This window comes from Anser anser (genome assembly GCF_964211835.1).
Source record: "Anser anser genome assembly, chromosome: 12".
NCBI lineage: Eukaryota > Metazoa > Chordata > Aves > Anseriformes > Anatidae > Anser > Anser anser.
In genome coordinates this window covers 22,322,121-22,335,047 of record NC_139733.1, presented here as the reverse complement: position 1 = coordinate 22,335,047, position 12,927 = coordinate 22,322,121, and the positions used below count along the sequence as shown (strand labels likewise).

Genomic DNA, 12,927 nt, shown 5'->3' with positions numbered 1-12,927 from the left:
ACAGAAAAAACATGTATGCCAGGCATCCCTGTCAGTTGTGCAAGGCCTAGAGTACAGCCGTAGGTACAGAGATGCTCCACAGCTAACCAAGTACTCAAAGAGCATGAACACTGTGTTATATAATTAGTTTTCTCTGTTAATATCAGTATCTTCTGGACTGTGTGTCTAGTAAACCTATTTTTAAAATAAATTAATATTTTAGAATACTTTCTTATTTAAAAAAATAACTCACAGCATGGCAACTCCTCAAGTACCTACTGCTCAGTTACCTTTTCTACGGCTAGATTTTTCAATTATTTTTTTCTCATGCAAGAGCCTATGTGACCTTAAAAGATTTAAACTTTCACCAGGCAGTGATATTACCCGGAGTCAAACCAATTTAAAATGGTTTATTATCTTGGAAGTCAGAGCAGGGCCACAAGCAGTACCTCTAACCTAGAGAGCCTATAGACCTTAGTGTCCGAGATGACGGCTAACTACCACGAGGGGAAATACTAAATATCTTTGTGCACACACATTTACCCTAACAAGCAGTTTTAACTAAACTTAACCTCAAACAGGTGCCTGGCGTAATATGCTTGAAAAGACACAAAATTCTCCATTTGTCTGTAAAAATCAGGAAGAGGAGATAGGGCAGGGATCCTGTAGCCTTCCACAGTAACTTCTAAGTGAAATCACCAGAGCCCCATTTTCAAAAGAGTGCTTGCACGACAGTGTCCGGCTGTAAAGCAGAAAGCAAGCAGTGGATGACATCCAGGTGGGACTTTACAAGCACATAGGAAGAAAAACATTCTGAAGACAAAATGAATACCTACCAACAAACTATAAAAGAATTCATGTACAAAAAGCCCCAGAGCACAAATCAGGAGGTACAGCAGGTGATAAAGAAACTCTACATCCATGATCATTGCCTTGTATCCTCTAGTGAAGGTTCCACAGTTGCCCACAAAACTCATCAGAAAAATGATTTTATTACAAACCTAAGGAAAGATTAATCATAAATTAGTTGCAATACATAGCCTGCAGGAAAAAAGGCAATTTTTCAAAGCTGGTGGTAACTCAGCTATACGGCAACACCAACAACTGTGCTGAATTGTCTGTTACATGCCAGCATTTTACGTGTCAGTCAATGGCTGCTTTCTGTTGCATTTTCTGCACAGCTGAGACAGTGAGCCACAACTAAAACTTAACACATCTATAAAACAGGAACATCGACTCCTGTCCCCAGCTGGTTGTCAAAGGGCATCAGGACTTCAAGATTTAAAGAAAGTAAGAACACTCCCTGGTGTGAGAGGTGAACTGCCCTAAAAAAACCCTCTAAGCTCTGCACTTTCTGCAATCAAATTACTTGCTAGCCTCCAGCAGCCCTTACATTTCTGAAACAGCCCCTACTGCTCGCTAATAAGCGAGCGCTCCAGATTGCCCCAGCATTTCACTCTCAGATCATGCACACAGGAATCCTCCTGTATAGCCCCAGCCATCAGCACTGAAGGAGAGCTGCCTTTGACTTACCTGGAACCTGCTAAACACTGCAATTATCAACAACGGCAACAATGCTAACAACGCAACTCTGATTCTTTAGCACACAGCACTTGGTGACATATTTTGAAGACAAGGAACACTATTAAATGATGCACGTTAAAGCTGAGAACTTTGTAATAAAGGCCAATGCTTCAAGAAGATGCATCTTTGCACAGCTCCTGCTGACTCAGTCAAAGAAACATTTTTGGCTTACTTGCCTAGAAACCACAAGTATCCGGGTTTGAGCATTAATGAAGTTTTCTGGCGGCTCAGTTTACATGCTCAGTCCACGCGTAACTGTAGCAAAACTGCTTAGTGTCAGCTCTTGGCTGGCAGGTAGACTGCAGACAGACATTTGGGAAATGCATTGTTTAGTACATCTTACACAATCCTGTAAATACTGCAGCTCAGTCGCTGAGCAGGAGACGGGTTTGAGCGAACATCCTATTGCTGAAGGGTCACAGAGACTTGTGTACATTTCTGGCTGGGGTGGGAGCTGTTACTAGACTGTGACAAAACTGAGCGAGACCTCAGGGCCCTCCGGCTTAGGGAAGCAGAATTAAATGAGCAGCAGTAAAGTACTTCTGCTAGCAACGACCGAGGAGGGAATGACTCCTTACCCCAGTTCTGCCACAGTGTTCCAGCCTATTTTTGCCTCGGAGCAGGTAAGAAGCCCTTACATAAGAAGCAACAGAACTTCAAAAAACCCAACTTGATACTTACGTTGAATGCACCCAGAAGAAATAAAGTAGGTTGTAAACCAACTGAAAATATTAGGCGTAATATTGTAGAAGCTATTAAGGCTCTGATACCATGGGGCTTAGGAAGAGCTATGACTATAGCCAGAGATATCAGCATAGCTGTCCACAGCAGGCCTGACAAGTGGGGCTCTAGTGTACCTAGGATGAAGGAGAAAAAAACAAAAAATGTTTCAATACTTTGTACACCAAGCAAAACAAAACCAAAATAGCCAGATAAATGCCATTTTATCTTATCTTTGGTGGAGCGCCATTAATCCTCACGTTCAGACGTTCCTGATTTCAAAGTGCTAAGTGGAACGTCTGAGACCAGCGCCTTCAGCAGAGCTTAATTACAAACTTATTACTAAAGCATTATGTAAATGATAAACAGTATTATAGGATTCTTCATTTTAGTGTTCATTACTTAGACAACTTGAATACTGAAAAGGAGAGGAGTTTCGCTAGTGTACTCTGTAGATGACTGAATGTGGAGGTGAAGGAAGACGACAAATACATCCAGGTCCCGATTCACATATTCATCCTGAGTCTCCTATTATGTTTCTGGTAAAAAAACCTTGCACCATTTTTTTTTTTTTGTATCTCTTGCTATTTCTGGTTCTATTTAGACTGTCCCATGAGACTGCCTGCTTACATAACATCAGCCTGTGTATCTAAAAATACACTTCTCAAAGAACCATGAAAAATACCCAGCCTAAAATACTGTTTAACCTAGGTTTATGCAGAATATAAAAGACATCTTTTTCTTAAAACTTGCATTAAAAATGCTTTTCTTCAAGAAAACGGTATCTTGACAAGGAAAAAGGCAAGATCCCCTTGCCTCTGCAGGCCTGCAAAAGTAACTAGAATTAATGAAGTCCTTGGTATTGCTGGTGACACACACCTACACAGGGGCTGCTCATCACCATGAGAACAAGGAGCAAAAGATAAAGACTGTAACGGGGCTCAGCGGCCAGGGGAGCACTCACAGAAGAGTGGGTTCTGGGCCTCAGCTTGTTTCTCATTCCTAGGGACCAGAAAGAGACTGGGAGCAAATCGGAAGCGGTATCTGCCCTTGGAAAATGAGGATCATGAAGCCAGCGTTCACTCGACACCGAGGTCCGCACCCAACCTAACCTTAAAGCGCTTGCTGTGAGCACATGGACTCCACTACGAGCCTGCTGGCAGGAGGATGGCGTAACCCAGAGAACTTGCAGGGAAGTTCTGCCTCTCTGGAATTCCCGCAGTTTCAGTACCTAATCCCATGCATCCAGTTTTGTTTCTGCTCCTCGAGTCAGAAGTTTTACAATTCCTGCTACGGCCACATGCTGATCAGCTGCTCGGGTCAGCGTGTCTGAGCTGCTCAGGACACACAGAACTTCCCCCAGCTGGTCTGTTTTCAAAAGTCCAACTTTTTTAAGGCTAAAATAAATATATGCATATTTATTATTTACATGGCTGGTTGTAACTCATAGAGGAAGAGATTTTATCAAAATGTTACCTGATAAAGTATTTCAAATATGCAGGGTAGGGCACATAAAAAATGCCAAATGATTCTCCGCACCCCCCAGTCCTGCAACTTGTAGTCTCAACAAACTTGTTTAATTACCAGCTTTGCTAGCAGCCATTAATTCAGACTTTTAAATTTTAACTTGTGATCTTTGAGACTGGAGACAGAAAATTCAGCTGCTCTTCGTGCTGGTTAAGCCCTTTCAACCAGCTGCTGGCCAGAAGGGAGCCGGGGTGACCCCGAGGTCTGCCGTCCCACGGTGTGACACGGAGGTACAGCTGCTGAAACCCAAGCCTGTTCCAGAAGTTATCTGTCCTCTTCCCTCTTTCAGGAACACCAGACTTCGGTCTAATATATCCCGTACTTTCCCACACGCTTTACCTGAGCGTGCTCAGGATGCAGAAGCCCAGAACCACACGCTTTCCGTGCTCATTGTCTTTATTCCCCTGCTAAGACAGCTGCCGTCAAACACTACCTGGACAAAATGACAGCTCTCCTCAAATTAACTGGTGAGCCGCAGAGGGTGTGAAGTGGCTTTTATGTTGCACACAGAGCCCAGACAATAACTTTCTTACATTGAGGCTACTGCTGCCCTTCAGCTGTATTTTCTGTAGGCTCTGTAGTTAGCAATCAACAAGAGAAAGAGGCCGAGGGAAGTTCAATGGGAAGAGATAAGCATCTATCTGGCCCTGTTGCATCATGAACGTTTAAGAAAGGGAAGTGAAAGTTTGAACATGAATAACCCTTTCCAGGACGGGGTTTTACTTTTGGGGTCCTTATTTACTCCAGTTGACAGAGATGTGGAAAAAGCTCCCATCCAGATGCTTCCTCCATACCAGCTTTGCAAGCAATAGCCGTGATAGAGCCTTTGCGGGAATATTTCTCCAGATTTTCTGATTCTTGCTGACATGAATCCACCAATCAATCTGCCCTAGGGTGCTTCTCTTTGCAGAGGCTGAATCTAAGGAAGAGCAGCTGAATCTAATCAGCTTCTATTGGAAGTATTTACTGAATTGGCTCTAAGAACCACCACCGTCGCACAAACCCACTGTTTGGATCAAAAGCAACTTCCATGAGAGCTATTACAGCAAGATTGTGCAATCCCCCCCTGAGCCACACATGTTAACCCATACTTTATGTTAGAGATGATAGCAGGCCCAGCTGCTACCCACTTATGGCAAGGAAATGCAGGTTGTTCCTGAGCCAGGAGAGGAGGCTGGCACACTCTTCTGCACTCCCTAAGGCAACCTCTGCTCTAAGCACTCGCAGAGGTAAGGTGCTCCTGAAGAGACAGCAGCAGGAGGGGAACCAAGCTCATATTCTCGATCCTCCAACAACTTTCAAGGCACGAGGCAGGTCACTTCTCATACGTCTCACCTGCCAGAACTCAAGGCAAGCTCCCGACCCTGTACAACACTCACAGACTTCCTGATCTGCTATGTAACCATGAAGCTTTATGAAAAATGACATTAAAAAAAGCAATAAATTAACATTTCTTATATTCTTAGTTCAATATTTCATGACAGAATTTTAAAACAAAGTAGAACAGTCAAGTAATTAAAAGTAGATGTCTGTCTTTGGTAATTTTTCCTAGGAAAAAGCACAGCTCTACATTTTCTTTACAAATGCCCCAAGAAAAAGTCAGAAAATAACACAATTTAAATCAAAGCAATTAAAAAAGCCAATTTCTGTTCTACTGGCTCTACTGAAGTTAATAGGGATGTGCAGACACACAGGGGACAGAATTTGGCTCATCAGACCTTATTTGTTCATATATTTTTATATGTCTGATATTGGTACCTCCTCGAATTCCTTTGAATGGATAGAAAAATGCTACGAGCAAGTTCATAAGGACAGCCAGGTTAAAGGAAATACTGCTCCAGAAGGACATGTTGCGAGCACACCAGTACAGGAAAGGCTGAGCTGCAAAACAACAAAAATAATTCTTATTAATAATGGAGCATTTAAAAAACCAAGATGTCTATATATAAAAAAAAACAAACACATCATTTCCATCAAGCTGATTATTTTCTGTTTGCCCAAAAGCACAGCATCAACAGCACTAGTATTCATTGCTTATCCTGAAGTTTATTTGATTACTCTTTATCTTTGGGGTACTTCCAGCTTCTTAGATCGTGCTTTAAGGCAAAGAACTAATGTTAAAAAGGAGAGTATTTCCTAACATGAATTGATTTAGCAGCAGCATGAGAACAAGTTCAGAAATACAAGAGGTCAAGGACTTCAGGTTTCCCCTAATAACGTACTTTGTACTCAGAGTCACACAGAGAACGATTAGGAGGAAGAAAATGTGTACACGTTCGCATCGGTGAGATTCAGCCCCATCCCTCCCAGCTGTGCTGCTACCGCTGCTGGCAGCAGCTCCCCTGCCCTCAACGCCTGCCCGCGTTCAGGCTTCCTTTCCACTGCAGCAAGCCAGAAACAACACAGCGAAGGCCTAGGTGCACAATTAAGACACAAAACGCAGCGTAGCGACATAACAATAAAGCTAAAATGTTTAGGACTGGCTGCCAAGCAAATAAAACAACTTTACTTCAAGCTGATAATAGACCAATATAGTCCCAAAATAATAAACCAGTTGAAGCTCAGCTGGCCTTCCCTCTGTACTGTGGGCAAAGGGCACATATGTAACCGCACGGAGCTAGGGGTACAGTTAAATAGCTGTGTATTTTTGAATACATACAAATGCCCTTAAAAAAGCCTTATTAAAATTAATAATCTCTGCAGCTAGAACCAAGAGGCACAAAAGCAGAAAGATTCATTTTCTGAAGTGGTCATGGACAATAAGATGAAAAGGACAACTAAAAAGCTGCCTCACAGTAATTCCCTCTGCATCAAGGCAAAATCCCCCAGAATTTAGCTCCTGCAGGCTTATTGTGCAGCAAATTGTGTACTCCTGAAATCTACAGTAGTGAAAAATCTATTAAAAATTCTTTCAAAGAAGGGAATGTTTTTCCCTTTTGGAAGGAGGTAATGCATACAGATACCAGAGAGCAAAGGCAAAGAAGCTCACAGTGAAATTTAGGGAAGAGATTAAAATGCAAACTCTGAGGCTGCAAAGAAGAGTAAATTAACGAATGCAGCAGTTCTGAGCATCACAGTCGTCACCACCTCTCTTCAGTAAATCACCTCGTCTAGCATCCTAAGCAAAAAAGTGGGTTAAAAGAGTTATACAATGCTTCATTATACGGAGTTGAAACGCACATAAAAAGCATATGCATGCAACAGCTGAATGTAAAGGAAAGGACGACAAAAAGGCACCCAGTCGCTGTAAGAATAAAAGCTCCGTTGCACCTGATTAGCCAGGCACACGTTAAGCTTCGATGGAATGAGATGTGGCAGTGTCCTGAATACACGAGGCATTGCATTCTGTATTACTTCTCTTCCCGATCTCGTTTTAACTGAATGAATTTGTAAGCAGGTTGAATGAATTTGTATGTAATTCTTGTACAAAGGGTCATTACAAAATTCCAGGTTTTACCTTACACTGCTATTTGGGGGTGGGCACAGACTACCTGCCCTATGAGGCACTTTCACCTGGTTTTGGCAGGCTCCTCTGAGTTCCTTATTAAGACCTTGAGAGACTTACGGTGCTCAGATCATGAGTCAGCTCCAGGAGCTGAAGAGGGGTGGAAATAATAATCTTTAAAGACTTTTTAGAAAAATGTTTCTTTCCAAGTTTAACATCTCGGGCTGATGCCTTTCTCGGGTTTCAATAAATTGCAAGTGGATCACATGAGCACAACACAGCACTGCCAGCCTGTCATGTCTCAAAAACACAAACCTGCACTGAAGATGTGAGAAATGATTGTATAAATGTAGACTATCAGTCAGAGGCCTAACAAAACCAGAACATTAGGAGACAGCCTGAATGATTTCCCGCATGGTGTAACAGAATTATAATCTTAATGAAAAATTCCAGTTCTTCAAAGAAAAAAGAAATATTTTCCATTTTTGCATATGGATCTTGATTAATTTGCAGCCTGCTGTTAATTTTGGATATCTTCACAGCTTGCTTGGAGATTGCCTCAAAGACAACTAAAGTAACCCAGAAATCTAGACTTAAACAGCAAAATCCAACAGAATATATGGATGCTGTCAAACGCAAAGTTGCCCATTTGTTTAACATGTCATATACCATCTTTCTTGTAGAGTTCTTAGAAGTCATTTTAGGAAGCAGCTTACTGGGGGGGTTTGATGCTGAGAGAAGTATTAATCCATTGTTAAGTGGAAATAGCTCCACTCTAGTATTCATAAAAATGAAAAATTTAAGTAGAGCTAAATTTCAATAGAGCTGATCAAGTTTCAGGCTGTCCTACCTATATCTGATCTTGATAATTTTAAACAAAATTACAATTGCTTTTCTTTGTTAAAAGAAAACATAGAAATACATACACCCCAATTATCTGAAGCAAATACTGAGTTTCTGTTGCCAAATGTGCAAGACATCATCAGCTCTGGTGTGAACTGTGCCTATGCATCCTAACAACAAAGCGGAGAGAATCCAGGCTTTTCTTGGAGGTGCACATTGAAAGGGCAAAACGCAATTGGAGGTTGCAACAAGGGAAATCATTTCATTAAAAGTAATCTTCAGAACAAGAAAGATCAAGAGGTCCCTTCTCAACCCTTTTTTTCCCCTACAAGATGCCACGGACTGAGTACCACCAACGTCTCCATCGGGGAAAAAGCTTTGCCACCACACCGGTGTGGATTTGTCCAGCCCCACAGGCAGGTTTCGGTGGCTGGCAGCGGCACACAGCCGTACAGAAGCCCACTCCCACATTTGCTTTTGTAGGGAGTCCTGGACTCTTTGTGCTCTTGCACTAATTACTGGTATTTAGCTGATTCAAGCATGGGAAACAACAGGGGTATCAGATGGCAGATGTTGACTCGAGGAGGAAATAACCACTTTATCTGACATTTCCGAGTGGCAATGTTGGTAAATTCTAACCACTGCCCACTGAAGCTGAGCCTCATGCACAACATTTCTCCTTCAGCAAAAAAAAAAAAGATTTTTTTTTTTAAATAATTTTAAGCAAACAAGCTAGAAAGTTTACTGGGTGAAATGGTGGCACTGTATGGATTAAAATATAGTTCTAAAAGTTTTCCCAGCTGCCAGTGGGAACCTCAGAGGGAAAAGCAGTGCTTGAAAATATTTGCTTTCAGATATCAGCATCACAGGGCTGTAAGGGACTTACTCAGCACGTCCTCTAGTCTACTCCTTGCCCACAGAAAGGATTAACTTTAACTATTACTGGAAAGCACATGTTTAACCTGTTCTTAAACACCTCCACTGCAGGAGATGCCATACCCACCACAGGCAGCCCACGTTTGTGCTGCGTTACCCAGCCTTAGTCTTTCTTGCAATGCAAGGGAAGTGCTGCTTGTACCCAGCGCAGGCAAGGAGAACGGACCACTGCTCCCTTCAGTTTGGCCCTCTTCATTTCTCCCTACCACCAAATGCCATCTCATTTAAGCGAAGCCTCCACAAATGTGTTCCTTTCTCTTGCATCTTAAAAAAGACGACCTGTGATCTTTCTTACTGCTGTCCCCTGGATCCCCTCCAGTTGGTCCATATTGCTGTGGCGTTAAGCTTGAATTCATTACGGCACATTGCCATCGTGCAGAGGAGCAGATTCTTTCAAACAATCATCAAGGTTGCTGCCACACTGGGGAACCATCTGCTATCAAGTCAACGTTTTAAATTTTTTAAAACCTGACCTAAGTACTCTGCTGGTAACCCTCCGCACTCGTAACAGCCACTTACCTCGCAATTTCTTTTGCCAGTTCATCTCATTAAAGAGGTCTTCTGACTTCATGAAGAAATCATTGATCTTACTGCCTTGTTCATCCCTCTCCGTGGTGTAATATATCCGCAGCTTGGACTCCTTGGTGAGGAATTCACATATACTGGGCACAGGGAAGACGATTTGCTCCATTGTACGGTCCGACCTGACAATCTGAACAACAGTCTTATTGGAGTTTTCCCTAGTTTTAAATGTTTTTATTTCTTGGTTTGTCTGCTTTCTTCTTCTGCACCCTTTAAAACCAGCTACGTGTAGAACTTGGATGCATTTCTGTAGAACAGCAGCCTGACAGACACTTCAGCCGATTTACCTTTCAAAGCAGGCCTACATTTTGCTCCAAGATTGATAATTTCCATGCTGTGGTCTTATTCTGGCAATACTGTTCAGAGCTGGGATTTCCAAGGGGCCCAGTAAATCCTGCACCAAAGCTGCTCTGAATTTCAGCACAATCTGGTCACTCGATTCAGGAAACTTAGCAAGTTTTAGCAACACATTGAGCAGGAAAGTATAAGGAGTAACAGTTATATTTATCTTGCTTATTACAGAGTTTTGTGAACTCTCCATGTTTGTATATGTTTTACTTTTTAAAAGCACCTCAGATTGACTGTACAACAGGCCAAAACGCTCATTTTAATACAGAAAGAATGGCAGAAGATATCACTAACTATGGATTAAGCAATAGTACCGGCCAAAATGTAACATAAGTGAAGTTACACTTCCTCCTGCCAACAGAGCTCTGCTCAGCTCCATCTTAAAGCCCACACATGACAGCTCAAAAATAGCTCCCCTCCCAGAGGCTGTCAAAAAAAGTTCTTATGTCAAAGATGACAGTCCACACAGGTAGTCAGTTCAATCAAAATATCATGTATAATGTAACTGTTGTTTCATTACACAGATTTTCTTCCAAACCGCTCCTTCCCCAGAAGACCACATCTCCCCATGCCCCCCATGTTTCCCTTTACCTCAATCTGTGCCGTGTGCTTGGCGTAAAACTCCAGAGCCTCATCTCCCTCTATCTGACCTCCCGGCTTCAGCATGTTCTGCAGCTCTTTGTTATGACGAGCCAACTAAAATAAAGGAATGCAAAGGGAGTGGGAAACACCAGATGTCTCTCTATGATATTAAATTTCTGATTTTTGGCATAAAAAAAGAAATAGTATGCAGTCAGCTGCTAAGAAAGGGCAAAGTTGACAGAAGGCTTCTTCTATTCCAACCAGACACCCTGCAGCTCTATTCTGGGAGCAAGTCAGAAAGATTCCAATATATATTTTAATATCCACGGTGTATTCCTCTTTTATCCATTTTCTCCCACTGTTTGCCTGACTTGGGAAAGTTTCTGACCATTCACATTCAGTCTATCCTTCTACACCCACCCTAATTCAAAGGTGTGCCTACTGCTCAAGTATTGAGGCAGGGATGGAGGAGAACGTTTGCATCACCTAAAAAGCAGATTCACAGAACACTGCTCAAAAAAATGCTTCTGGATGCTCTAAATTACTTTTATAGCATAATGACAGTGTGTTTTTTTTTTCTCAGATGCAAAAGGAACAAGGAGTCTCTAATGGAGGGATCTATGTAGCATCGTTACATAAACAGACCTAGATTTTTTTCTCCCCTTGGTCTTTGACCTTTCCAACACCACGCTGTATCAATGCAGCAAACCCGACCAGCTCCAACATAAATGATGACAGAGAGAACGTGGCACAAACAATAAAAGCAGGGTGAGATTTCTGCTTAAGGTTTAAATGATCCATGAGAATAATTTATTTGGGAGTAGAAAGTAACTTCTGATACAGCTGAAAAATAATATTTTGCTCCCCAGTTCTGCCAAGAACTTCAGTTGTGTGTCCTCAGAAACTTGGTCAAGAAGCTGCCTGTTTCCCATTATAAAACTCTGAACAGTTTCTTATTCATTACAGAAGTTTCATTTTTGACTTTTTTAAAGATAAGATTTTGCTGTTATACAAAGAGAACATGCAGTGAGTTTGTCTCTGAGCCATTAAAACAATTTCAGTGAAAAGCAGACCTCTTGTTATTCACAATTTGTGTTACTTAGTGCTAACAAAAGCTGCGAATTCAATTCTACCTGATGAGCTAATATATAAATGTTGTGCCCCACGTTCCGAGGAGATGCTGCAAGATCTTCTCCATTCTCTCCATCCTCAAATTCTACTTCGCCTTGTAGGTATGCCTTCTTTATCACTTCCACCTAGAAAAACAGACACAGGCCAATGAAGAGACGGCTCAGTTTGAGGGCTGAAGTCTGCTAAGGCCCATACACATTTGGTGCTCTTAGAGCAGTGAAAGAAAGCTGACCGTACACATTCAAGAGGAAGGGCAGTGGGCTTCAACATCCAGGATAAAACAGGAGACCTGAACTCAGCATCTTCAGCCTGGCTCATCAACACGAGAAACCAAACTTTACATTTCCCTCCAAGTAATACGTTCTGGGCCGTGCTCATGGCACACTACATCACGTCTGATCTTTGGCCCCTGCCATGACTACACACACTTGGACGAGCTGTCAGTGTTTCAGGGGTACTTTGAATCTGTTTGTGTCTTTACCAATTAACACATTAAACAGCCCAAAATGCTGCTAGAGTTTACTGAACAGCTTTTAGGTCACAATATATCTGTTTTGTGCACAAATAGTGTCTTTACACAGATTCCAAAGTGTAAGGCGATGCCCTCTTCCCTTCTTTATGCAGCAGCAAAGCAGCTGTCTCCGGAGCATTCAGCACAACTGAAGTGCTCCTGCTCCCTGGGGGCTAACCAGGTCCATGCTCGGCAAACACCGCATTCAGTCAAACCCGTGCCAAGACCTGCAGTTGACCGCGACCTGTGCGCAGAGCTGCACAGTGCCTGGGCTCACCCCACGACGACACCTAGCCAGGAGCGTCGGGGCAGCCCAGGGACTCACCAGCTCCTTGGGCCTCATGTTGTAGAGGATCCTCTCTGCATTCTCGCTGTCGTGCCTGCTCTCCATGATTGCCAAGAGCAACTTTGAAGCGTTGTTCTGAAGGGAAGGAAGAACACCACCAGTCACTGCATGGAGTCAAAAGCAGAGCATATCCAGCTCCGGCTCCTCCATACACACTGCCCAGAAGGGCTCGAGATACTTGGTTTCTGTGAGTACAAGCACCAGGCAAGGCAGAGCCACCCTGCTGGAGCTACGGCAGGGCTCCTACAGCCTCAGCGTGCCAAGCACTCCCTCTCATCTAATTATTTGGCTATACAGCTTAGGTGGGTTTTTTATTGCTTGTTTATTTTTTAAAATCAGTTTACTTCCCAAACCCTATTTATCAGCGAACACCAAATTAAGGTTTAGATTTCT

At 42.6% G+C, this 12,927-nt stretch overlaps 1 protein-coding gene across 1 annotated transcript in view; it reads right to left on the bottom strand.

Moving 5' to 3' along the window:
• The window catches only part of ITPR1 (inositol 1,4,5-trisphosphate receptor type 1), a 170,033-nt gene that overhangs the window by 23,297 nt on the left and 133,809 nt on the right, over nt 1-12,927 (bottom strand). Inside the window, exons 48-54 of the mRNA XM_083796088.1 lie at nt 12,514-12,609; nt 11,680-11,802; nt 10,556-10,660; nt 9,554-9,746; nt 5,569-5,691; nt 2,245-2,420; nt 816-980 (exon numbers count right to left, since the gene is read on the bottom strand). Coding sequence (XP_083652214.1) covers nt 816-980; nt 2,245-2,420; nt 5,569-5,691; nt 9,554-9,746; nt 10,556-10,660; nt 11,680-11,802; nt 12,514-12,609 — 981 coding nt within the window. The remainder of the gene's footprint in view (nt 1-815; nt 981-2,244; nt 2,421-5,568; nt 5,692-9,553; nt 9,747-10,555; nt 10,661-11,679; nt 11,803-12,513; nt 12,610-12,927) is intronic.